This window comes from Plectropomus leopardus, chromosome 15, assembly GCF_008729295.1.
Source record: "Plectropomus leopardus isolate mb chromosome 15, YSFRI_Pleo_2.0, whole genome shotgun sequence".
NCBI lineage: Eukaryota > Metazoa > Chordata > Actinopteri > Perciformes > Serranidae > Plectropomus > Plectropomus leopardus.
Genome location: NC_056477.1, coordinates 17,533,492 through 17,559,349, shown reverse-complemented (window position 1 = coordinate 17,559,349; position 25,858 = coordinate 17,533,492). Strand labels below are relative to the sequence as shown.

General features: G+C 40.0%; 1 protein-coding gene across 21 annotated transcripts in view; it reads left to right on the top strand.

Moving 5' to 3' along the window:
- The window catches only part of dst (dystonin), a 120,013-nt gene that overhangs the window by 19,154 nt on the left and 75,001 nt on the right, over positions 1-25,858 (top strand). For 12 of the 21 annotated variants that reach the window (XM_042502023.1, XM_042502016.1, XM_042502021.1 and 9 more), the window contains 23 exons: positions 2,421-2,510; positions 5,387-5,485; positions 6,647-6,724; positions 9,010-9,102; positions 17,127-17,293; positions 17,408-17,520; positions 17,677-17,783; positions 17,888-18,007; positions 18,385-18,480; positions 18,570-18,697; positions 20,390-20,483; positions 21,350-21,504; positions 21,592-22,060; positions 22,154-22,282; positions 22,900-22,977; positions 23,084-23,245; positions 23,530-23,634; positions 23,794-23,889; positions 24,045-24,170; positions 24,257-24,409; positions 24,518-24,672; positions 25,319-25,445; positions 25,589-25,772. In XM_042502023.1, the coding sequence (XP_042357957.1) occupies positions 2,421-2,510; positions 5,387-5,485; positions 6,647-6,724; positions 9,010-9,102; positions 17,127-17,293; positions 17,408-17,520; positions 17,677-17,783; positions 17,888-18,007; positions 18,385-18,480; positions 18,570-18,697; positions 20,390-20,483; positions 21,350-21,504; positions 21,592-22,060; positions 22,154-22,282; positions 22,900-22,977; positions 23,084-23,245; positions 23,530-23,634; positions 23,794-23,889; positions 24,045-24,170; positions 24,257-24,409; positions 24,518-24,672; positions 25,319-25,445; positions 25,589-25,772 (3,124 nt within the window). Of the gene's footprint in view, positions 1-2,420; positions 2,511-5,386; positions 5,486-6,646; positions 6,725-9,009; positions 9,103-13,390; positions 13,861-17,126; positions 17,294-17,407; positions 17,521-17,676; positions 17,784-17,887; positions 18,008-18,384; positions 18,481-18,569; positions 18,698-20,066; positions 20,299-20,389; positions 20,484-21,349; positions 21,505-21,591; positions 22,061-22,153; positions 22,283-22,899; positions 22,978-23,083; positions 23,246-23,529; positions 23,635-23,793; positions 23,890-24,044; positions 24,171-24,256; positions 24,410-24,517; positions 24,673-25,318; positions 25,446-25,588; positions 25,773-25,858 lie in introns of those variants that run through there. The other 9 variants (XM_042502032.1, XM_042502033.1, XM_042502024.1 and 6 more) reach the window with 4 other exon arrangements.

Below are 25,858 nucleotides of genomic sequence, written 5' to 3'. Positions count from 1 at the left end.
TGTCAAAATGAATCACTGATCGGGAATCATGCGTAATGTTACACCTTGTAGGATTCATTGTATCAGTGGTGCATTAATCACAGCAGTGATTCATGTAACTGTAAAAATCACACCCAAGTCTGTCATGTAAGGCATCAACATGTACTTGTACATGATGTAGATATTAAGGTCATAATTAACTTCATGAACTTAATTATTGTTTAAGAGCATAAAAAGACATGAGACAGAGTGAGCTGCTCATTAGTACTGATATAGATGCGTTAGTTGATGTCATGAGTCCTGCACGTTGGATCTCTTCCAGGGAGCAAGTGGCTTGGCAGATAAGAAGCAACAGCTGAGAATATGGCCAAGAGACATTTTAAGATCCAGAAATTCCCAAACTTAAATAAAATCAGTGACCAAAATGAGCAACAGAAGCAGTGATAGAATTTGAGTCGTTTTTGCACTTACTCAGCAAGGAGAGTTCTGAGGAAGTCCAGTCTTGCAAATGCAACATGATGTGACCTCCAAAAATCACATAAACTATATATATAACTTCAAGCAAGACTATCTAGTCTACGCATTTTAATTTCCATACCATATTGACATGAGTAGAAGTTCACTGTATGCTCTGAAAAATAGACAGCAGTGGTGTGCGGCACATGCAGTGTTTAGCCACGTTAACAGTGTGTATCTAGTTATGGCAGTGATGGTCAGTATTCAGTGATCGTTTTGTGAGGTCACATATACAATCCAGCTTTCCCAGTATCGCATGAATTTATCAGTTCATAAATTTAATAAAAAATTCATTCTTTTCATCCCTAGAGTAGATCAGATTTCATCCTTAATAGATCCCTAGAATAGTAGTAACAACATCTTTGTTGGAGGTTCGGCCTGTAACGATTTTCGTGGTACAGCTTTCTTGCTGGCAGCTAATGTCTTTAGTATGCATCTTGGGCTTGTGTGACCTCCTGCTCAAACCCTTGCCTTTCTTTCTCAAAGTGCAAAAAAAAATGCCACTATCTCAACAGACTCAAGCTATTACAGGACACTCTGGGCCACTCTTTTCTCCTCCTAACCATGTGGCATTTATAGTTTTGCTCCTGAGGGGGTTTTTGTGTTCTTTTATTGTCACCTTTAAGTGTGGTGTGGGCAATAAACCTGTCCTGAAGGATCAATTTAAGGGTCAATCTTTATGGAAGACGGTACGTCCTCTGGAACAGTGCTGATTGCTGCTTTTATGCTCCTTGGTGTGTTTTTTTTTTTAACAGGAATGTATTTTATACTTTCCACTAAGAGAATCCTTAGAGGGATGCATGAGGCCCTTGTGAGCTTCTTGTGTCTTCTCTGCCTGAAGGAAGTACCTGTGACAGCTCACATTATTTCACATTATGTAAACTTTGTCACAATAGACCTTTTTTTAACAGCCAACATTTTGGCTGATCATAGTAGGAAAAACACAGCTGTTACTAATGTTGTATTCAAGAGTACCAGTGAGAGTGAGCCAGCATGCACAATACCAGGACCCTGAAATCAAAGCAGCTAAATGGAGTTCATTCACTGTTATTTTCATTATTTACACCTGTACTTTTCCTACTGTGACATGTCAAAATGTCTTCTGTGAAAAGGCCTATCAGAAGAATGAAAGAAATAATGTCTTTATCTCTGCAATAAAACATGACACATACAATGAAGGTGCAAAGACTAACGGCCACATGTGTGTGTAGACAATACTGTGGTTGTTTGAACCTGTTGTACTTAAGTTTATGGTTTAATTTGAATATTTGCATTTTATCTCTTGTTGACAACCAGATTTCAGGCCTCTCTTTAACTTATTGAATGTTAGTTTTCAGGAAATATCAGAGGTGCTGAGTAATAGTTTGGGATCTGCATTGTTGACCCAATAACACAAGGGTGCAAGTCTATTTTGGCTCCACAGCTGTGGCCACTATCTGGGATTACAGTGCTGAAAGCCCTGTGTGAAAGCGGGTCAGCGGGCAGCAGGGTGATTTCAGAGGCACGGTATTTAGGACAGGAAGGAGAGATGGGCCTGCTGGAAGGAGAAAGCCTGGTACCGGAGTTGTTAAGTGCCTCCCTCAAGTGCTTAGATAAGGTGTCACATTGATATCCTGTGTGTATAATGTCACATTAATTCAATTTATTGGGGATTGTTGTGTCTGACAGTGCTTTTTGGCTGTCCTGAAATCAGTGTAAAGCATGGCTTCTAAAACTGGACTTAAACTGAAACTGACCACAGAAATGATTGGGAGGGAAACATAGGCAGTAAGTTTAGTTTTGCCATGTCAACTATTCAGTCAGAAATTTCAAAGCAATGCAAATAAATGTGCATGAACAGTAATTGCATAACTATGAACAGTCTTTTGTGAACAGTTTTGTTAAATATTTACCCACATTTTGCTTTTTTTTCCTCTTGCCCGTAGGTACGAAAGCATATAAATGACCTGTATGAAGACTTACGAGATGGACATAACCTGATCTCGCTGCTGGAGGTTTTGTCAGGAGACACATTGGTGAGTTAATGTTTTTCTGTTCTCTTAATTCTCACAGTCAGTGTTTCTGAAAGAGATATGATCTCAAAACAAAGTTATGAAACACTGATGATGTTTTTGTACATGTGGATATGTTTCATAATCAGTCTCATGATATCACAAAACATTTAGACTGTAATTACACACCAATGAGGAGAGTGAGAAATCTATTCCTCTCACCGTGGAGCAACCTTTGCATGACTGATGCACTCGCTCTTTCTCCCTCTCACTTACGTAACTGATGGCAGGAGGGAATCCTGGGATTTGATGGTCTGTAATCAGATCTGCTGCGGTTTTGCATCCACCAAACCCCACTCAGTGAAATCACATTTTTTGTCAGTTTTATGTTAGTTTTCGAACATATCAAAAAGACTGGGATTTCTATGAAATTGATTTGCTCATTATCGTGATTAGTTATGTTGTGCTGTTACATGTAAGTAATATGAATTAGGGTGGTACAGTATGCTTTGCTTTACATATGGTTTTAAATACACTGAGAGACGGGGCGTTTTGTGCCACAGTAGCAGTAGTATTGCTCAAATAGTAACATTTTTGAGTTGTATATAAAGAAAGGTTGTTGTTTTCAGTCAACAAAACGTCAACCAAAAGCTAGCAAGAAGCAAAACTAGCTGTCTTGTGCCCACTTGAGTTTCAGCCGAGCTCTTGGCAGTTTATTCATTAACAAAATTTAACTTGCTAACTAGCTTTTTTAACGCACTAACTGCCAAAGGCTACCTTTACTCTGTATTCCTTATTTGAATCCCCGTTGCCAAAGCAAGAGCTAACCAGAACATTTGAGCTTGGAAAGAGGAATACAGTGGTAAATGACGTCAGAAGCTGCGGTAAAACCCAAAAGCACAGCTCCAAATAGTTTCATCTATGTTAGAGAAAGTTAAATAAACTAGAAGCATAAAAAAACCATACAGGCTACATGCATCCAGTATGTATGTAGACACAGCATCAATGTATCAGCTTGTACATGAAATTGTAAATCAAATTTTGACTTGCTATTTGTTTCTTGTGCTTGTTTCCACTGGAGAAATGAATTGAAATAGCACAATTGCATAAGAAGTTAATCAACCTTTTGTAAGTAAAATTCCTCTAGGTCCTCTGCGGTGCACAACTGTGCCTGAATTCTGTCACGAGATAAACACTGCTGCACTTCCGTGCATAAAATTCATGTCATGTCTTTTTGAGAACGCCCTTTTGCGAGTTTTAACACTCAAAAGAAAAACATTAGTGCATCTGACACATAGCCAACGTGAAAATTTGACATTGTTTATATATATATATATATAACTGCATTGTCATGAAGTTATATTATAATCATGAGCAGTGTTTCTTATCAGTGCAGGAAGTTGTGCTGTTATGGTGTTTAAAACACAGCCGGGGTGATCACTGCAACAGTTACTCTGTCAAAACTAGAACCTGTTTGTTTTCAAAATTTTTGAGATGCTAAGTAACCAAAAAAAATTGCAAATATGAAAGTGAAAATTTACTTTTTCAGTGTTAAACCAGGTGCCCAGAAGGTTACTTTCAGCTGTTATTCAACCAAGAATTAAAATGAGGATTGTGGAAATTGTGCTTAATCTTGTAATCTTGTATAATCTAATTTTGTTTGTCGAAAATGTAGAAATAAACTACTCAAATTTGTTTTATTTAATGGTAAAATATGGCAACAGTGGCTTCTTGAAGGCACATATTTTCTGCAAACTGAAATGCAAAAGTGCAAGGTTTAAATGAAGAGAAAGGATTTTTTTAGGATCCTCATCTCCCTGGGGTCGTGCAGTACCTGCACAGTGTAGCTGTTGAACTTTGGCCTAAGACAGTAGCTCCTGAGCTGCTGCATGTTATCAGCAGGCTATTTGCAGTATATTTTCATTCTCTGTTAACATGCCATTCTTTCACCTTATATTGAAGTATTTTGATAACAGTCTGTGCAGTCCTTGGTTCTTTAAAGCAAAACTTCACCCCAGATGACCATTTGTATATCAATCACTTAATCTGTGTTACATAGAGATCTTGAAGAAAACATTGATTTCTCACCTTGTGTGTAAGAAGAATCTAAAAGCAGAGAAAACTGAACGGAAAGTGAAGCTCAACTAAATGCTCTTTGAAACCAGACTTAATTGACAAAAACAGTAGCTGCTGATTTACAGTTGCCTTGATTGGTTGGTTGCGTTATTGTGTGACTTTGCTGTTTTATAGGGTTAGTTTGGATTTACCAAAGTCACACAACAACACAAACTAACTAATAGATCGAGGCAGCAGACCAGCAGCTCCTGTGTTTAGTGAGGTAAAAAAAAAATCCATTTTTTTCAATAGTAGTCTGGCTTTGCAGAGAAGTACATAGCAAACAACTGGATAAACAAGACTGGGAATATATTGCACATGTTGTGTGAGCACTTGTAAATGGACATTTTTAGCCCCTACAATTTTTCAAGAATTTTCTCCATTTTTGTACTCTCCGTTCACCAGAGGCATGTGAGAAAAAGAAAGGTTTCTTTGTGAATTTAGTGAACGCAGGCTGAGTAATTGATTTACAAATGGTCATTTGGGGGGTGAAGTATTCCCTTAATGTTATCATGCTGTGATGTCCCTTACTGTATATAAACTGCATGTATTCCTGTGCAAGGAGCCCCAGCAGTTACTCCCTTCTTCAGTGTGACTAACTTTCATCCTCTAAGAAACTGTCTGTTTTCTGTTTACATCCTGTTTCCCCCTCTACTTTCCTCCTCTTCTGTTCTCCTCTCTTTCACTGGTTTCTGTCCATTGTCTAACTTCCCTTTTGATTTGGCCGCCGTGTGTGTCCATGTCTTCCTTTCTCCCCCCCCATGTGTCGCCTTTTCGGTGATAAGCCGAGGGAGCGTGATTTTCTGAAGACATTGCGGTTGGTGAGTGGGACAGAAGCATGTGCAGTTGAGCAGCATGAGGACACGGTGGATGATGATAAGGGGGTACGTGTGGCTCACCCCTCCACCCCCGTTTAACAAACTAATTCAGAGTCATGCTGTGGCCAGTTAACAGGAGTGTAGAAACAATCCCATTGTATGATTTGTCTTTTTGTATTTACATAGTTGATTTAGCTGATATTGTAGTGCTTCTATATGCTTACAGAGTTTCTCCTTTTCCCAATTTTGCCAAATTTGTGATTTCTAAATTTTATAATGCTGCTTTTTTTGATCAGGAGAATCCTTATTTACATGACCAGATGATACCGATGACGCAGAGGAATGTGCACATGATCTAAAGACCCAGGCATCCTTATGCTCACATTGAGAACATGCATCAACAATAAATTTGGCACACTGACCTTGCAGAGGCATTAAAAAGATGCAATAAATGATAAAGAAAATTGCCCATAAAGCTTGGGTCTTTAAATCCATCTCACTAGCTTTGCCCATCATTGAGCCATAAAATCAAAGCGCTCCAAACCTTCGTGAGCATCAGGACATTTTTCATCTGCTGCTTTGGGGGTATTTTGACGCCTCAAGAGGGATTCACAAGTGTATGAGATTCATTGAATGAAAGCTGCGGCAGACGGGTTCATTAAATATTGTGGCTTTGTTATTGAGATGAGCGGGACTCTTCTCTCAGCTATTGTCAACTTAGAAATATGGCTGAATGCAGCACAAGTCCTCTGCTGCTGCTGCATCCTGGCTTCAACGCATTTTCCATTTCATTACCTCACGCTGTGGCCCCGACTGTCCACGTGCATTTGCCACTTGAGATTGGATACTTGCTCGAACAATGCAGCATCATTTTGAAAAGTTACATTTAGTTTCTAAAGTACCGCATTAATATTCTTTTTTGTACACTTTAGCCGTTAGAGTGTGTTAAAAAGTGGGGTTGCTTGGTTTGCTATTACACGTTAAAAGCACATTTTTAGGAATGCAAATGGTGGAAAATGTTCTATATATGCACAGATTTTGAGTAGGCCTGCAAAAATGGCTGCTCTCGTTGTGGGTAGAGTTTATGTGTGTCTTTACCTCACCAGATAAGTGGGTAAGCATGTCCTGTGTCCACCATGTTACTAATCATTTTTTCTAAAGTTGTCCTCTTATACTGAGAAAACTAGATTACCATACAGGTCCCTTTTTCCCTCTTTATGTCCACAGCCTCGGGAGAGAGGGAGGATGCGCTTCCACAGGCTCCAGAATGTACAAATAGCACTGGATTATTTAAAGAGGCGGCAGGTAAGCATTAATCCATACACACTCTCAAACTCTTGTTCCGTCACACTTTTGATTGTAATACATTCAAGCTAACATTGTTATAAACACGGTTCAAAAGCAGTGCTTTTTTTCACTTGCATGGTAGGTCAGAAATCTACTTGCCCAAAGTCATTTTTACTAGCCCCTTCACAAATTGTTTCATTGATTAGCAGTTATTAAATGGATAATAAAATAAAACAACAAGGACTGAATTTAAATGTTGTGTTCGGAAACTTGGCATGCCCCTGTTTTATCGTCCTTGCTGTTAAAGTTGCTGCAGTTTGCACAATACATAGCTGATGTTTTCCCCATATCCTCAAACATTCATCCAATTCATCTCCTGTTTCCAGGATCATTGAAATACTTGCTTGAGTTTTAGCTCATAAGAGTCGCTAGACTGACTTGCCCATTGTGTTATTTTACTTGCGACAGGCATCAGACAAACCTTATTGTTGAACCCTGACCCTTTTAAAGTGTAGACCACTGGTTCCCAACCTAGGGGTCCAGACCCCCACTAGGAGTCGCCAGAGCTTCACAAGGGGTGAAGAGGCCCTGATTTCTTGGAGTGTGAGGGATTGTTATTTTAAAGATACAAAGTTGATACGGCCATAAACTTGATAAAAATCTCACAGGATATATTTGCAGATTCCTCACAATTACTGTCACACCCTACACTAGAAAAATAAACAGTTTAAAACAATCAAAAAAGAAGCCTTTTAAAAAATAGATTACACAGACGGAGAATTGAAAAAGTTGTTCTTAAAAACATCTGGAAAACTAATTTCTAGTATAATATTCACAGGAAATAATTTGCTTGAAATCCATCCATATCACTTTTTTTTCCCAAAAACTTCCTGCAGTTATTGTATTCACTATTTTCATTAATTGTACAGATTATTAGTTTTCCTGCACTGTTATTGGCATGCATTGAATATATTATGAAATAGTCATAAACCATGTCACATAGTCAGGTGTTGTCAGTTTACTCAATGATAAAAAAGGGGTCCCCCTGTGGAAAAATGTTTGAAGCCACTGAGACTGCTGGTTTAAGAAATTTTAAGTCAGCCTGCAGTCAGAGTTCCCTACATTATACAGTGATGTAATAACAAAAACGAAAATGAAATGTTGGTGTTTTCCTGTCCTCTCACTGATTTATATAAGCAACTGAAAGTCCACATAATTAGGAGTTTCACACTTTAATGCAATATAGCAGCTGAATTGCAAATTTGAATGTATTAGTTAATGTGTGCAGCTACAACATGTCTTGGGAGTTGCATCATATTATGAGAGATTTGTTCACTGGCAACCACTAACACAGACAAATGCAAACAAAGGCACACATGTAATTGAACTGGGAATGCAAGTGGCACACTGTGTCTGAGTGTCTGGGCTCAGACACACAGTGCCACATTGTGTGGGACAGCCTCGTTCAGTGGTGATTACCTCCACACTGCCGGTTCTCCAGCATCACACACTGTTGGACTCGAGCCATTTTCCATCTTTCATGGGGAAAATTATAATTTAGTTCCCACAAATAGTCATGGCAGCATTTAAGGAGTGCTGACTACAAATCCCATCAGTGTGGTTTTCGGGGAGCTTTGATTGCCCTCCCCTCCCCCACAGCTCAGGATGTGATGAAGAACACAGCCTGGCTGAGCCGTAGCCAGATGTGACGTAAGGCTTGAGACAAAGGAATCATAGATGGTCACAAATGAGTTGCTCTTTTGTTTTAGATGTAGCACATACCACACACATCCATGAATCCTCTGCAGTCATTAAATGTAATATAACTCCTTAGACTCCCTTAAATCTCCCCCTGCAGCTTATTGATTACAGTTATTACAGATGATCAGGCTGCCATCGGAGGGATAAATGAGGTGCTCAATAATAGAAGACTGTGTTCACACTCTGCTCTCTGATTCATGTTTGCTTATGAATTCACTGAGTGCACATTATTTTTCACTCTGATATGTGGAAGATAACATTGTCCTAGCAGGTTTATAGCATTTAATTAGTAGCAATCATTCATCCTCTCTGTCACCTCACACTGGTATGTTTACGGTAACAGTGTTCACCACACAATATAATGACTATTGTGCCACCTTGTGGTGCTTGTTAAACAACAGGCAAATGAGCCAAAATACACAAACCACAGCTATCTTGTTCTTGATCTGAATGAATGTCAAAGAATGTAAAATGTGAAGGACATAATTTAGAAACTCAAGCGTGAATTTGCAATATGTTAATTGTGTGTTTCCTGTCGTCAGGTTAAACTTGTGAATATCAGGAATGACGACATCACAGATGGCAATCCAAAACTGACCCTGGGATTGATCTGGACCATAATTCTGCACTTTCAGGTCAGTGTTGTTATCTCAAGCTCCACTTTTAATTGCCAGTATATTAAGATGATTTACTACCCAGATACTGGATTTTTGCTTACTTTTGTTTTCTTGTTTTGTATGTAAGTGATGAGTTTATAATAATAAGGACGGTTGATTTTAAACCGTCTCTCTACATCCCATGTGATGTCGATATGTTACATATTTGGACACAGAGGATTTTCAACATTTACCTTTGTCTTTGATGAGAATAAAAATGTTTCATTGCAGCAGAAATGCTGCCATGTTTTGGGATTGAGTTACATAATGGCGTGTCAGATGCCCTCCAGATTAATGCTTTTATAATAGGTTCACGCAGGTGTCAAAGCTGTGCTGCATACATTATGCTGAATGTTGTGATTGCTGTGTGGGATATATGATGTCAGAGTTTGTTAACTTACGTTGGATTCAGCAATAATGTAATTTGATAAGGTAACATCAGGTAGCTCCAATAGCTGGTATGCACGTTATAATGAGACTGCGTTCTAAATCACATACCATATGAGGAAGAGGATCAAAGTTCAAGGTGCAATGTTTTGACATGTGTCTGTTAGGGCAGCTGCAGTACATACTAAAAGTAAAAGTAAGCGATTTGGAAAGCAGCTTATTTTTTTGCATATAGTGGGAAATGGCTTTAAAGTACCTTTGTTATGTCTGTGCAATCCACAAAAATCTGTATTTCCCAGAATCTGCTGTCTTTTTAGAGGATTTAGGATCTGTGGCATTACCTTGCGGCACAAATCAGTCAGACTAAGCTTTGCAGTTTGGAGAGCTGGGATGGTTTTGCGTGCCCTAGGCTATGTTTTTATTTCCCCCTGAATGTTCTCAAAAATATCCTCTAGAGGAATATTTTTCATTTTATAGCTGGCATGACACAAATCATGTCAAGTGGGTTAGTGTGTGTGCATGCCAGGAGTATCCAGGTGTCGACCAAAGCTTCTATCCAAAATCCAGAAACCTCATCCTTGAACTACTTCTCACTGACTCTCTCTCTTCCCTTCTCTCTGACTGTCTTGCATTGGATTATTAATATCTCTGGCACATGCCACATGACTGAACGGTTGGATAGGGACAGTAATATTGCACTGGTCTCTCACGCTTGCAGCTTTAATTGAGATATTGCTGACTTACTCTGTGATATTAGAACACGAATGCATCTGCCTGAATAACGCCCTCAATAGGATAATTTGGGATGAAGTAGTTAAAATAATTTTGCCTGGACTCGCTGACAGGTAGCGTCTGTGATGATGCCAACACCTGCTACTGTCAGTCTCACGCAAGCCCTTGAGCAGGGCAATGGGCCTGTTTCTTCTTGATTCAGGGGGCAGGAGAAAATGTTGTGCTTTAGTCACAGAATACACATTTTGATTTATTATATAAGCACAGCTGACAGCAGATTGACATGTTTGGAATGTTTTTATGTTACATGTTTTGATATGACTGACTAAATGATCCAGGATCAGTTCCTGTGTAAAGGACTGGGGTTGCTTTGAGGACATATTTCACAGGCTTTTGTTACTGCTGCAGGCTACGTTTTTTTTGTATATATTAGAGAGAGTACTGACAGGGTGTGTGTTATGTTATGCTATGTTATGTTTGACCTCAATTCTCTGCCTCATAGCAGTTGAGGTAACTTGGTGTTTTTTTTTTTTAACCTGGACACTCTTTTTCCAAGTTGCTGTGTCTAAGTTTCTGACTTTAAATTTGGTTCAGTAGTGAGAGCCTGCGATGTAACCGCTTGGGGTAATTATGCACCATCAGTTTAATCTACCACTAAAAATGCTTGTTTTTTCAAATGACAGTTGCAATTGTTTTACATGTGTGACAAGATTATAAAAATAAGACCTTTTTTTTAAGAGTAAGATCCTTTTTGTTTAAACAGAAACAGGGCCAAAATCACAGTCGCCAAACTCACCAGACTCCATTTAAATAAACAGTCATTTTAAATTGTAAAAAACCTTTAATTCAAGGTCAACAGAGACAAAATGAAATGCAAAAAAGCCACCATGGGCCGTTTTTCCACCCTTCCAAAAATCACTTACTCTGGTTTGGTTGAAATAAACCCTTAATTCACTCATTTAGATGTAAAAATATGCTGGCTCTGTACACGCTGAAATTACTGTTTATTTAAAGAGAGTTTGGTGGATTTGGCAATAGCGAATTCGGGGCTATTTCTGGTAAAGAAAAAAAAAAGATCTCTGTAGGAATCCTTTTTATAATGTTGTCAGACACTTACAATAACAATCTAAGCCCGTCAGAGACAAAAACAAGCACTTTTAGTGGACATAAATTGTTGGTCCATAAATGCCCCAAATTATGACATATCAGCGTTTGTTGCCCGCTGTGGCTCTCTCTCTTAATACTGGACCAGGTTCAAAAAATGTTATCTTTATTAGTCACTTGGACACGAAAACATGGGGTACAGGGACGAAAAAATACCAAAGTTACTCTTTAAGGGGTTTCAGTTGCTATCTATTGTATGTCGGTACAGATAAGAAGTATATTTCATTACACAAAGCTGCCACGATTCTTCACAATAGTGACCTCTCCACATTTCCACATGGAACCTGTGCTGACAACAATAATGTTTATTTTAGTGTATATGGTGACAATGCACCAAAGTGGCAGTACGCTGTGGTCAGGGCTTTCAGTTCTTGTTTGTCTTGTTTGTTTGTTTTGCCCTGATTGACTGTTGCTGTCTGTGTGATGTCTCCTGTTGTGTACACAAACACATAATCATGATTCACTGAATTCACTCATTCACTGTTGAAAAAGCAACATTGTCGCTGGAGCCCTGTGCAAAGTAAGGCTGTATAAATCACGTTTAAAAAGCATTATAATCTAATGCTGGCTGTATTTGATAGTTTGGCGATAGGTTTCAGTGTGAGTAATGAGTACACTGTAGTTTGACCTGTGTTGGCGTTCAGGTGACTTTGACCTTCGGGGAAACTTCACTGGCGTTCAGATATTGCAGTCTGACAGTGGTGCAGTGTTATTTTTAGTTGAGCTGTGTGGTGGCATGTTATTTACACTTTTTTCTCTCTTTGTTAAAAGAATTGATAAGATTCCTCTACAGTAGACTTGTGCCACACGTCAGGCAATGTTGTATTGTGATGGTTTTATGTGATGAATCACTTCCTGGTCAGAGCGTTTGCCCCGTTGTGAACTGCCGTGTTGGTGATCTATCCAGATAATAGTGTTTGTTTAAACCATTGGACTCAAGCCCCACCTCTGGCTCCAGCATTGTACGTAGCTTGATTAATAGACAAAGTGAAAGCACTTTGTTTTCCAGCTCGGATTTGCCCCTGCTCCTGCCGCTCTCGTTGACCCACGCTGTTCTGTTTTTCAAAGCCTTTTCTGAGCGGCTGGAACTCTGTCTGGTTCCCGCAGCCAAACTTGCTGAGCCAAAATTTCTCACAGCATAATAGGTGGTCATCAGCTGTCATCCAAATGCGGTTTGTCCTCCCCTCCACCTCTCATTACAGACACAAATATTAGGAAACCTAAGAGGCGGCCGCGACATGCATGTGTTTACTGTGTAGACGGCTTGCCTGAACAAAACAGGTCTGTCCACAAGTCTGCCATTCTTGCTCCACTGAAAACTATAAGCACACGGGCCATGTCTGTGTGTGCATTTATGGTGTTTGTGGATTAGCAGAGCCGGGGAAATGTTTCAAAGGTCAGAAAGGATTCCAGTGTCAGAGGAGAGACGCAAGAGAGAGCACGCAGGCAAGAGAGAGAGAGAGAGAGGTGCTGACCAGTTCTCTGCTGTGAGTCAACGAAAGGAAAGAGTCAACTGAGTGGAGCGAGCTTTCTGTCTGGCTGCCGGCTTGTCTGTCACTGTTTATTGTGTGCTAGTCACACAGCAGGAAAATGGCTTTCTGTCAATGGGATCGTGGCTCTTCAGATCAAGTGGAGCTCACTGGATACTTTGCCTGAAAACCAGCTCACTTTTGAGAGTTTGGCACTGTCAATGGGTAACAGACTGTATGACTGCCAGCCATGGGAAACATCTGTGGTTGCGTTCGAGGCCCTAAAGAGGAATGCTATGTCGACCCCAAGAAAGCGCCACTGAGCCTTGAATCTAAAGATCGCAAAGGTCGCCGCTATTTTCAGAGGAAGAAGAGGAAATCCGGGGACTTTCAGCCTGCTGGATCTCTTAGGAATCCTGGAAGTGACAGTATTATAACCGAGGCTATCTGCAGTCATGCAGAGCCTCAAAGTGCCCCAAAGGAGGACGCAGAGGAGTCCCAAGTAGAGCTGGATAAACCATCAGAGGTGGAGAAACATCTATCTAGGCAAGAAAGCATCAGCAAAGGTGTCTATGTTGGAGAAGTACCAGTTTTAATCCTCAGAGATCCCTCTAATCAATCCAGCAGGAGGTTAGTTTTCAGGTCGGGGAGGTTTTCCGCAGAGCAGACTGACGATGACAGAAACAGGTCCAGTGTAGAGAAGCTTCGCTGTATTAACACAACTTCCAGAGGCGTCTCAGCGAAGGACGGTCTGCTTGTGAAGAAGCTGCTGCAGCGCCAGTTGAGGAGGGCTGTTAGCTTTGGAGCAGTGGAGCATATGCTGCGGACTCTGAGGGGTAATGACAGACCTGGCAGTGAGGAAACGTTTGCCAAGATTATATGGGACTCTCAAGCACACAGGAGGAGGAGACGGAGGACCCACACCTGCTCCGATTACGTTGAACATCTTCCAGCTCCTGCCAAATGTATTTCCAACCAGGAGGAGGTAAACGAAGAGCGTGCTATTTAAAGCTGTTATTGGTGTGATTCATGATAGATTAATAACAGGTTTGATCGGGTGTAATGTAACTGGAACATTGCTAAACTGGTGTTTAAATCATGGAAGTGATACGGTGAAAGTTAAATGCCAAAATGAATGAGTTCTTTAGCATAATGGCACTTTCTTAAACCAATTTTCTCATCTGTCAGTGTTCACAGTCATTCTATGACATACTGTAACTCAAACATCATATTATATATAATCTATATACACTACAGGCATTGCCAGTGCGCAAGATTGTGTACTTTGGCTGCATAATTTTGTATAATTTACCTGAAGCCCATGTTCAAATATTTATGCTGCTCATCTGTATGCAGACACAGGAACAGTGTGTTGACATTTTTTTTTACAGCCTGTCAATAGTTGACAAGTGTTCAACAGCATCAGGAAAAACAGATTTAAGAGCTTATTGTAAATACTTTTTCTGTGCTTTTACAGTCTTATTGTTGGGGTTGCTGAGCAAGAATGATGTCTTATTGTATTAATTATCTTAATTAGTGATCTCATTCGAACAATTGGTTTTGTTTTGTGGTTTTGTGGGTAATGATGCGGCTGGAATGTTTGACACTAAATGGTAGTTACATTTTTATTTATTCTAAATCATCCAACCCTGCACAGCTGCTGCTTGGCTGCTCTTATATTTTGTACGCTCACGGCTGCAAGAGTTTGTATGCCAAACAGCACATTGTGGATCTCCTGACTTTACAGCGATTGTCAGTCTTCTTCAGAAGCAGGAACAGCGCTAGCAAGTTTGTTTCATGGGGTCGTTCCTTCATATATATATGCTGACAAAATATTACTGAACATAACTGCTGATTTTAGGGAATTGCTCCCTCGTTCGACATTAACTGCTCAGCATCAGCTTTTATACAGCGCTCTGATATTGCCCTGGTTGATAATTACAACTGTCTTGAGACATTTAAGGACACTAAACTAATGAAAAAAGGATTGCACAACAGCATCTTTATTTTCTTAGAAATATTTGTTCTTTTGTTGCTTGTGGATCTATGATGACGCTCACAGTCTTATAACCTGTGCCAGAGAGGTTATGTTTTTGGTTTGGTTTGTTTGTTTGTCTGTTAGCAGACTTAGGAATAACTACACGCCCAGTTTCCATGAAACTTGGTGGAGGGGTGTTGAATGAAAGAATCCATTATATTTTGGAGCTGATCTGAATCATGCAGCAAATAGACATTTTTTTGTTGTTGTTATCTTTCTTTCTTTGTATATCTGTCTTGTATTGTGGTGTGGCATGGAAACCTTTAGCTTGTCCAATAGAAAGAGACTCAACAGTCATGTCAAAGTGTCCAATGAAATTCAGCTGTTTGATATTTATATTAAAAGTGTGCTTTTAGGAATGTGGAGGCTTGTCCATGTCATCCTTCATTCTTGAAGTCTGACTTACTGCTGCAGTATTTGTGTGAGGGTTCCAGCTGGACAGAATAAAGTGACTAAATCATCTTATGTTTTGGTGTCGCAGGCCTGTTAAATTTATAGTTTGGATGAGCTGGTCTTTGAGGGGATTCTTCCTCCGGGTCCCGGGTTATTTGTCTGAGCTGACTGGCTCACCTGGCTGCACAGTCTTTTTTTTGGAAAAAATGATCAATTGGTTGATCAATTCATTGACTGATTGAAGTTTATTTTGTAAAATCTACTCTACTGTAGTGTTTCTCTGCTTCCTGGTTTTGTTCAAACTATGTTGTGCATAAAATTTTCTGTGATATGGAAAATATGGAGACAGACTTTTCGAGCTGTTTCCCACGTACCCTCCATTGCCAACTGCATTAGAGCTTTTCGGGCATTTGGTGTTTCCGTAATTGTAGTTCTTTGGAATATTTGTGTTACAGGAAAACAAAGGCTTGAGTCAACATTATTGAATCATTTGGTGTGAACTGTTGATAGAAATGCTTGTTCAGATGTCATAAATGTGTGTGTGCCAACACTGCTGTGGAACTCAGCCTGTGAAGTGGTGCAGTTTGTTTGAGGTCATCTTAATCTATGACACGCTGTAAAACTATTCAGTCATTTATTACACAACTGTATCTCACTGTTCCGACCTGCTGACACTTGTAAGTGTGAAGTGCAAACAGAACTTTAATGAACCAGGAAGCTATTATCCCATTTACACTTAATGCACAGTTGAATCTTGCCAAATACACTATAAAATACATCTATTTTATAATAACCTATTCTATGTACGATCAATACTATCTTTGTGGAGCTTGAAATGGTCTGTCTTTTTTGGGGCATGAAGGTGTTGATTTAATTGCAGTGGTATTTTGTAAGCTATAGCTCGTGTGTTCATATTTGATTGCATTATATTTCAAGCTGTTGCTGTGATTGTTACCATGGTAAGCTCAATATCTCACAAGTTTGAAGGTTAGATTTTCTGTGTCTCTAAACCAGGCCTGGGCAATATGGAAAAAAATTTAATTTCACAATATTTTTCACCAAATACCTTGATATCGATATTACGGTGATAATGCAAAAAAGATTTACATGCTCCCAGAAATATTATGCAATTCTATTACAGTTCTGCAGATGCACAAAAAAATCCATAGATTGAATAAAGACTTGGTGTGCATAAAATGCAAATCAGCAAGCTTAGAATTACAATTCATGAATCAAAACTGGATTCACAAATATCTGTTTGAAATTTGTAAATATTAGAAAGATATTCACAAATGTTTTTCATCTGTAAATTAGTTAAATGTAACTCCAGATATTCTCTCATTTGTAGAATCTGCAAATCAGATTTTTATTTGCAAAATAGTTTTGGGAGTTTGCAAATCTTTTTTTGTGTTTGTGGAAGGTGTTTTATAGTTACATATTATATATTTAACGTATGGATTGTTGATCTATTCACAAAAATATTATTAAGACAGATCTTTCTCCACAGATTTTCGATGATTAATTATCAGAAATGTAGAGTTGGTGATGTGATGATGAAGTGGGTAAAGACAAATAAGAGAACAACTAGAAAAATCTAGAGAGTTTAGAAAATTACACCACTTTACTGTAATGCAGCTCTAGAACCAGGAAAAGACAACATTTATGATATAATTATATCCTAAACCAAAGAAGATATCCAGTCTCATATCCAGATATCTTTATAATATCTATATTTTTCCGAGCCCTACCCTGAACCCAGCTCACACAACTACACATCAGTGCATCTTGTTGCTTATATCCTGTACCTTTCTTTGTGACAGATCTCAGAGATCCACGTGATCGGAGAGTCCGAGGACATGACAGCCAAGGAGAGGCTACTGTTCTGGTCCAGGCAGATGACAGAGGGCTACGTAGGTGTACGATGTGACAACTTCACAACCTCCTGGAGGGACGGGAGGCTATTTAACGCCATCATTCATAAATACAGGTACTGCAGAACCAAAGGAACTGCAGGGGTTAAAGCAATATATCCTGGTTTTTCGTTTAAGCTGGTATATCTGTTTTTTTACACCTTGATGGTCTTTGTTTCTCTCTGTTGCAGACCAGACCTGGTTGACATGGGCCGTGTGTCGACACAGGCCAACCGCTCAAATTTAGAGCATGCGTTTTGTGTAGCTGAACAGCTGGGCGTGGCCAGACTGCTGGACCCCGAGGGTGAGATCCATATTCATGTTTAGTTTGACTCAGAAAATGCTTTTAACACGTTTTTTGCTATAAATCATGTTGAGTGAAGCTTTTATTTTTTTTGCTTGAGGAATACTGACGAAATCACTGACATTTTTTATTTGTGACCTTTATTTCCCTCATCAGACGTAGACGTTCAGTCACCCGATGAAAAATCAGTCATCACATACGTCTCAACACTGTACGACGCCTTCCCCAAAGTACCCGATGGTGTTGATGGAATCAGTCCTAATGTAAGTTGATAGCATCTCTCCACCTGTGATACTCCACTTCAGTCCAAGTCAAAGTGCTGAGAGGTGCTTTATTTGTTGATGATCCTTTTTTTCCCTCTGAACAGGATGTTGATATCAAATGGGTGGAGTACCAGAACATGATCAAATACCTCAGCCAGTGGATCAAACACAATGTGGCCATAATGTCAGACAGATCATTCCCCAACAACCCTGTGGAACTCAAGGTATTAAAGATTCATCATTATTAGCTTTATTTTGCACAGTTTGAGCATCAGCTGCCTCATTTTACAGAGTGCTTGCAATCTGCATGCAGTGTCTGGAAGCTGAAGGATAATTGTCTGCTTCAGAGAGACCACGTGCAGTGTGTGTCTGCTGTAACTGAGACTTAAAGTGATATTGATGCACATGAGAGAGCCGCAGCATCCATTTGCTGCAAGAAATAGATAGCTTCTAACAGTAAAGGCACTTCCATGCAGTTGTTTTAATGACAAGGAGAGAGGACGGACAAATGCTTAGAGATCCTGGTTAATGTGGTTATGTGTTCTGATGCTTTGTGGTACAAGTGTATGAACATTTTTATTATTTCTGCTTTCCTTTACAGGCACTTTATACACAGTATCTACAGTTTAAAGAACATGAAATCCCTCTGAAAGAGAACGAGAAGACAAAAATCAATAATCTTTATAAAATGCTCGAGGTAAGCAGATTCATAAAAGAACATCATGTTACTTTGATCACATGTTGTATTGTTCACAGCGTTAACAAGTCTGTGTTTGTTTCTGACAGATGTGGATTGAGTTTGGGCGTATTCAGTTACCCCAGGGTCATCACCCTAATGACGTGGAGAAGGAGTGGGGTAAATTGATTGTTGCCATGTTGGAGAGAGAGAAGAGCCTGAGGCCGGAGGTGGAAAGGTATGTGGAGCCAGTCAGCTTATTAATACTTTCTTGCCTGGCTCAACATAATGTGATTTAAAGGTATAATCTTTGTAGTCTTAATAACCTAAAATTAAAGGTTACTTGTCAGGCTAAAGTCTATATTTAACTAACACATGTAGACATGTAGCTGCTGTTTCGATATGACAAAATGTGTGAATGTTTGGGGCAAAGTGCAATCATAAAAAGCAAGAAAAAGATAAAAAGATACATGCAAAGTCCCCCTGTGATACTTAATCACAATATTCAGATAAGCTCAAAATGAACTCCCCAGAATATTGACAAAAATATTTAAAAAAATGCTATGCTATGTCAGGCAACCTTGTACTGCCTTCCTAACTTATCGTTAGCAAATATAATAATCGTAAATAAATGGCTGTAGTATTACGGATCAGACCCCCAAACCTCTGAAAAATTTGGCTCTCTTCAAATGTTGTCTGCATGGAGGCTTGCAGCAGCTGTATATGAACTGTGAAATATTTTGATCATGAACTTCTTTTTGAAGCAAATATGCTGCATGAGTCAGCATAACATTTTCTGAGGTTGGTGCAGACAGAGTGCTCTAGCATCAAATTGCAAGCCCACTGATGTATCTGCTGCTGCAGGATAACACTGAGGGTCAGCATTTGATGAAGTGGAAATCCCTTCACTGAACTGTTGCACACCGATGTGGTTTCTATCAACATATTTATGAGCTGTTATATGTGATATTTTCTTAATCAGATTTACAACAGTCAAAGTGCACTGTTTGCATATGATAAGGTTGAGTTTTGTTTCTTTCTCAGGCGATCACGTTACAAAATGAGAAGCAAACAAATGCACCTTGTGTAATAATGAAAGTAGGGAAAAAAGGTGCTTTCAATTCAGGAATTAGATAATGACTAATTCAGTGTCTAGTTACTTTGAAAAGGCATAAACTTGCAAATGCTCAGAGCACAAAGAGTGTCTGTTTTTTATAGCAAGCTAAGCAAGCTCTGTTTCCATCAATGTTTGTTTGCAGACTATATCTTATTTCTATGGAAACTCAATGCCAAATCCAAAGACTCCTCCGTTGTTATAGTTTAGACAAGTGACACCTTCATTGTTGCCTTCATGGTCTATAAACACAATGTATTTACAGCATTGGGGTTGGGTGTGGTGGCAGAAACAGCATTCCCAGCAGTTTGGCAGAGCTTTATACAGTCTCAGTTGGTACAAAGGCGCACTGTCTCAACCTGCTGTTTAAATTTTATCCCCTAAGGACATCACATTATTTCAGGGTGGGAGTCACTCTACACCCTCCACACCTGGCTGCAGTGCTATAAATATGAGCAAGTTGAAAGTCGCTCCATCAATAAGGTCTGTCAAGGCTAGGGTTGCGGCTGGGATCCTCTCAGAGGGAAGATTAGGATGAGAGATTTGAGCAGTTTGGAATATCAGCAGCGGTTTACAATGTGAAATAAGATGGCCTATTCGGGCGGGTTTTCGTCTGTTAGCAACAGCAGCTTCACCAGTTTCGGCTCCAGTGACACTGCTCACACTGAGCCCTTTCAAATTAACAGCGCATTCTTTCTCAATAACAACATTGCCTATGGATCCAGGTGAGGTTATAGTGTGTTTTCTGTGAGTTTTGTTTAAAACTAAAGTTATGACAACTGCAGACTAACATTTGCATTTTTTTTGTTTTTGCAGGCTTGAAACCTTGCAGCAGATTGCCAACAGGGTCCAGCGAGACTGTGTTAATGGAGAGGACAAGCTGGCATTGGCAAGAATTGCCCTGCAGTCTGTAAGTTTCATGCAATGTGTCTTTTTCACAAAAGACATCAAAGATCTCAAAATGTCTTCTTGAGAAATAAAGGCCTGTCTCTGTTTGACTTAATGCAAGTTTTCATAAAAACTTGGTATTTCACTCAGATGGGTGTGGTTTTGCAGGATGCAGAAGTGCATCCTTTGGAGAGCACTGTGCCTTGAGTGTACATACATACCTTACATGATAACCTGCATGCACCTTTTTAAGAATGCAGGTTAAAAATGCTAAATTTGTTTGGTTTAATGAAAATAAGAAGTTGGACTGAGTCTCAAAGTGTGGGCTAATTTTATTTCTAAAGCCTGGAAAAGTAGGCAAACTGGGCTGAATAATAGATACATACAGTAATATTAGAGCGGTTTATTAATGCATGGCAAGTATGAAGGATAAAGAATACACTAGTAATGTCTTACTTTGATTTTTTCAGTGTCAAATGTATATACATGGAAATGGATTGATATCAGATTACAGAACCCCCACCCCCCGAGTACATTTTTGTTTTTAGACATAATTTAGTCCATTTAACTTTTGAGTTTATTTTAGCATTATTTGATCATACATATTTGCCAGTATAATGTCATGCTTGTCATTTTGAGAAAAAAAATAAATCAATGATCACGGACACCAACAACAACAAAAAATCTGTTCAAAGTCAATATTTAGAGGTTACTCTTGTAGGTTTAATTCTGGGGTTAAGGCAAAGATAAGGTTAATAAACAGCTTTAAGGTTACAGTGTTTTCGAGCTTAGCCAAAAAGTAACCAAGTTTTTAAGGAGTCTTCTGATAAAATAGCACAAAATGTACATTTTTTATTAGTTTTGAGTCTATCTTTTTCTTCTGCTAAGGATGCAAAACGTCTCGAATCTGGCATCCAGTTCCTGCATGAAGCTGAAATTGCCGGCTACCTTTTGGAGTGTGAAACCATCCTCAGACAACAAGTTGTGGACATCCAGATTCTTCTGGATGGGAAATTCCCCTTTGCAGATCAGCTTGTCCAAAGGTATAAATTATATATCCTCTTGCAAAGATAACACACTGATTTTTTGCATACCTTAAAGACAACTCCTAACGTTGCTTTTTGATTCAGGGTGTCCAAACTGCGGGATGACCTTCTATCCCTGCGAGCAGAGTGTTCTTCTGTGTACAGCAAAGGTCGCACCCTGACCACAGAGCAAACCAAAATGATGATCTCCGGCATCACGCAAAGCCTGAACTCGGGCTTCTCCCAGAACATCAACACAAGCCTGACACCAGCCCTTACTCCTGCACTCACCCCGGGGGGGTTAGGTACCCCTGGGTCCACATTCACCTCTAGCCTTACACCGTGCCTGACCCCGTCCTTGACCCCCGCTTTGACCCCCGGCCTGCAGCCTGCTTCAGTCCAGAGCTACATGGGGAGCGGTGGCGGTATGGACCCAGGCAGCCTCAGGCATTTGAAACACATGCAGATCCGCAAGCCATTACTGAAGTCCTCCCTGGCAGACTCCAACATGACTGAGGAGGAGGTCAACATGAAGTTTGTTCAGGACCTCCTGAACTGGGTGGAAGAGATGCAGGTGAGCAGTCACCATCAGTTTGTGTAGAATGTACTGTAGCTTTAATTGCACACACTTTAACGACTATTAATTTATTTATTTTCTGTATTAAAGCTGCAGCTGGATCGTTCAGAGTGGGGATCAGATCTGCCAAGTGTGGAAATGCATTTAGAAAACCACAAAAGTGTACACAGAGCCATTGAAGAATTTCAAATGAGTCTTAAAGAGGCCAAAATGAGTGAGGTAAGCGTTTTGGAATTTCTCTCTGTGTACTTAAAATATAAATGGAAGCGTCAACAAATCTCCATCGTCTGTGACCTAAAAGTTAGTCTGAAATGGTGCTGCGGTTGACTGCCCAAACTCTTAGTTCAGCCAAGTCACTGGAAGAAAAATGTTGGCATTGTAAATTTCTGCAAACCATGGATACACTACATTTGTACAGTTCATATGTTATCAATGTTTTTAAAGTGACAGAAGGAGGAGGTTTTGACGGAGGCAAAACAGCTGCCGAGCTGCAGACTACAGTTTGAGACCAAAAAACAACAATGGTTCTTTTTTAGTGACACATCGCAGTATTCCAAGTCATGTTTGTAGTGACCAAACCGGGTATTTTAAGTCAAAAATATCTTTTTCCTTACCCTACCAAAGTAGTTTTTGTGCCAAAAGAAATAACCAGTTAATCACAGTGTTGTTGAAACATAAAGTTTCAGCATATTTGTCACATAATAATATGCATGTTACATATCAGTGGTTTGCAGAAACATATAATGCCAACATTTATTTTATTTTATGGTGATTGGTTTGCTTAGCCTCTTCAGAGGAAATAAAAAAAAAAATGAACCATGTTTTTCTTTTCTCAGATTCAGATGACCATGCCCCTGAAACTAGCTTATTCAGACAAACTGAACAATCTAGAAAAACAGTATGACAGGCTTTTGGTAAGTGCTCTGTTGAACTCTAAAATCTTGTGCTGCTTTAAATGCTCATAGTTGTATATTTGTGTTCTTTCTGGAGTCTGACTTTATGAATGCCCTTTCCTGTCAGAGCTGTTCGAGAGAGCGACAGAGCCACCTGGAGAGCCTGCACGACTTTGTGTCCCAGGCAACTCAGGAACTCATCTGGCTGAATGAGAAGGAGGAGGAGGAAGTCGCCTTCGACTGGAGCGATCGCAACAGCAACATCTCCAAGAAGAGAGACTACCATGCTGTATGCTTTTTGGTCTTTTTAATGAGCTGTAATTCAATCTGTAAAATCTGCCATGCAGGCAGAATAACAAGAGTCATGTTCAGACATTTCCTCTGGGTGTATTCGTTTGGCTGTATTACAGATGCATTTATTTAACAGAACAATAATCTCAGTGAAGGGATTTGTGTTTTGTGGTTGACTTTAAACTCTGTGAGACAGGATATAAGATTGTGTGAGAGGATGGTGTGACTGGATCTTTGCCGCAGCTGGATGCCAGATATACTCAGGTTAATGTCTCCGTACAGGACCTGATGAGGGAGCTGGATGAAAAGGAGGAAGTGATCAAGTCTGTGCAGGACAAGGCAGAGCGCCTCATGCTTAAGAACCACCCAGCCAGACTCTCTATTGAAGTAAGTCTTGTGCTCTGCGGTCAGTATGACAGCATGGACTCCACCCTGCATTCAACTCCCATAATAATTAGAAGACTTTGAAGTCTTATGATCTTGTAATTTTCCACATAATTACACCTGGCTGTTGTGCGTCTTAATTCTGAGTTGTCTCTCTTCCAGGCGTACAGGGCCGCCATGCAGACACAGTGGAGCTGGATTTTACAGCTCTGCTCATGTGTAGAGCAGCATCTCAAAGAGAACGCTGTTTATTTTGAGGTGAGATGCTGCCTGTTTTTCAGCCAATACGGCAGAGTACATGTGCTTGTCACATATTAATTGCTTATTTTTAAAATAAGTGGGTGCAAAGAGCAGTAGAAAATAAATAACAAAACAGGGTATTGATATGCAATGCATACATTTCTCCCGTGCAGTTTTTCAGTGATGCCAAAGAGTCCATGGACTACCTAAAGAGCCTGCAAGACGCCATTCAAAGGAAATACAGCTGTGATCAATCGAGCAGCCTGCACAGACTGGAGGATCTCATTCAGGAGTCCATGGTAAGATGAGAGAAATATATTTAGTGTGTTTGCATGTGGACGTGGTTGCAAATAAGAATAATCGTTGTGGCGTGGTGCGTCCACAGGATGAGAAAGAGCAGCTTCTTCAGTACCGCAGCGCTGTCGCCGGGTTGGTGGGCAGGGCTAAGAATATTGTGCAGCTGCGGCCCAGGAACCCTGACAGCCCTGTGAGATCCTCCATCCCTGTCAAAGCCATCTGTGATTACCGTCAGATAGAGGTATACAAAATTTTTGTTTTGTTTTTTTTTCATTGTATTACATCAAATTTAACCCTAATTTCAAACTTATAGTAAATCTCTGCTATGTTCTTATCACACCTCTCTCAGATAACCATTTATAAAGAGGATGAATGCGTACTGGCCAGTAACTCTCACAGGGCCAAGTGGAAAGTCATCAACCCAGCAGGGAACGAGGCCATGGTGCCCTCTGTCTGTTTCACTGTACCGCCACCCAACAAAGAGGCTGTCGATATGGCTGCAAGGTGAGATGCTAGGCTTCATTTGTGTCCAGGATATGCTGTCATTTAAACCGTTAGTAGATAACTTCTTTTTTTTTTTTCTTAAATCACACTGTCACATTTGCTGAAACTGTCACACTATCCTAACAGTAATACATGACATGGGTAATCTGCAAAAAGTTAGGTTCTTTGGGCTCCTCCGAGTGCTCCTATTGGCATTTACAAGAATCCACAGCTTCTGAACAAAAACAACCAATCATAGCCAGAAGGTGTTGTGACTCCTGCACACGCTGCTCAGTCCCGACCCCCATTCAAATTCTCACTCAGGTCTTCCTCCTTCTTTACTTCACTTTGCTTCATAAATTGTTGGCAGTGCAGTGTGCGCCAGAGCAGTGATTGATATGCGGCAAAGACTCCAGCTCTGATTGGCTGTTTTCTTTCCAACATGGTGTATTTTTGCAAATGCCATAAGGAGCACTGGGAAGAGCCACAGGAACAGATTATTATAATTTTTTTTTAGTCAGGGTTTACTGGCAGTTTCAGCGAATATGACAAAAAGTTATTCTTTTAGAAAAGTTACCAGCTGAAACTTTAAAGTAAAGTTTCTTCTTGAGTTCAAATGAGCTGACTGTGGTGAGATTAATAATTCATGTCTCTGCTTTTCCTGCAGAACGGAGCAGTTGTACCAGAATGTCCTGGCACTCTGGCACCACTCCCACATCAACATGAAGAGCGTGGTGTCCTGGCATTATCTAATGGCTGATATACGAGCCATCCGCAACTGGAATGTGGCCTCAGTATGTTTGAATTATGTTTCTGACTCCCAATTTTCAACACCATCTGATGATCGTCTTTGATAATCAGGTTTTATGATCAATTTAGGAAAATAGCAAAGTGCATGTTTGTCTTATTGCCACTTTTATTTCTTAAACCACTTCAGATTAAGACCATGCTACCAGGTGAGCATCAGCAGGTCTTGAGCAACCTGCAGTCCCACTTCGACGAGTTCTTGGAAGACAGCGAGGAGTCGGAGATATTTACAGTGGCCGACTGCGCCCAGCTAGAGAGAGACGTGACAGCCTGCAAGGAGTACTACCAGGAACTGCTCAGATCTGCAGAAAGAGGCAAGGCAAACACACGAGGCAAACACATGGCTCTTTAAGCCTTTTAAGTCTTAAGTTAATGCCTTTTGGAATTGTGTTGTGTTTTT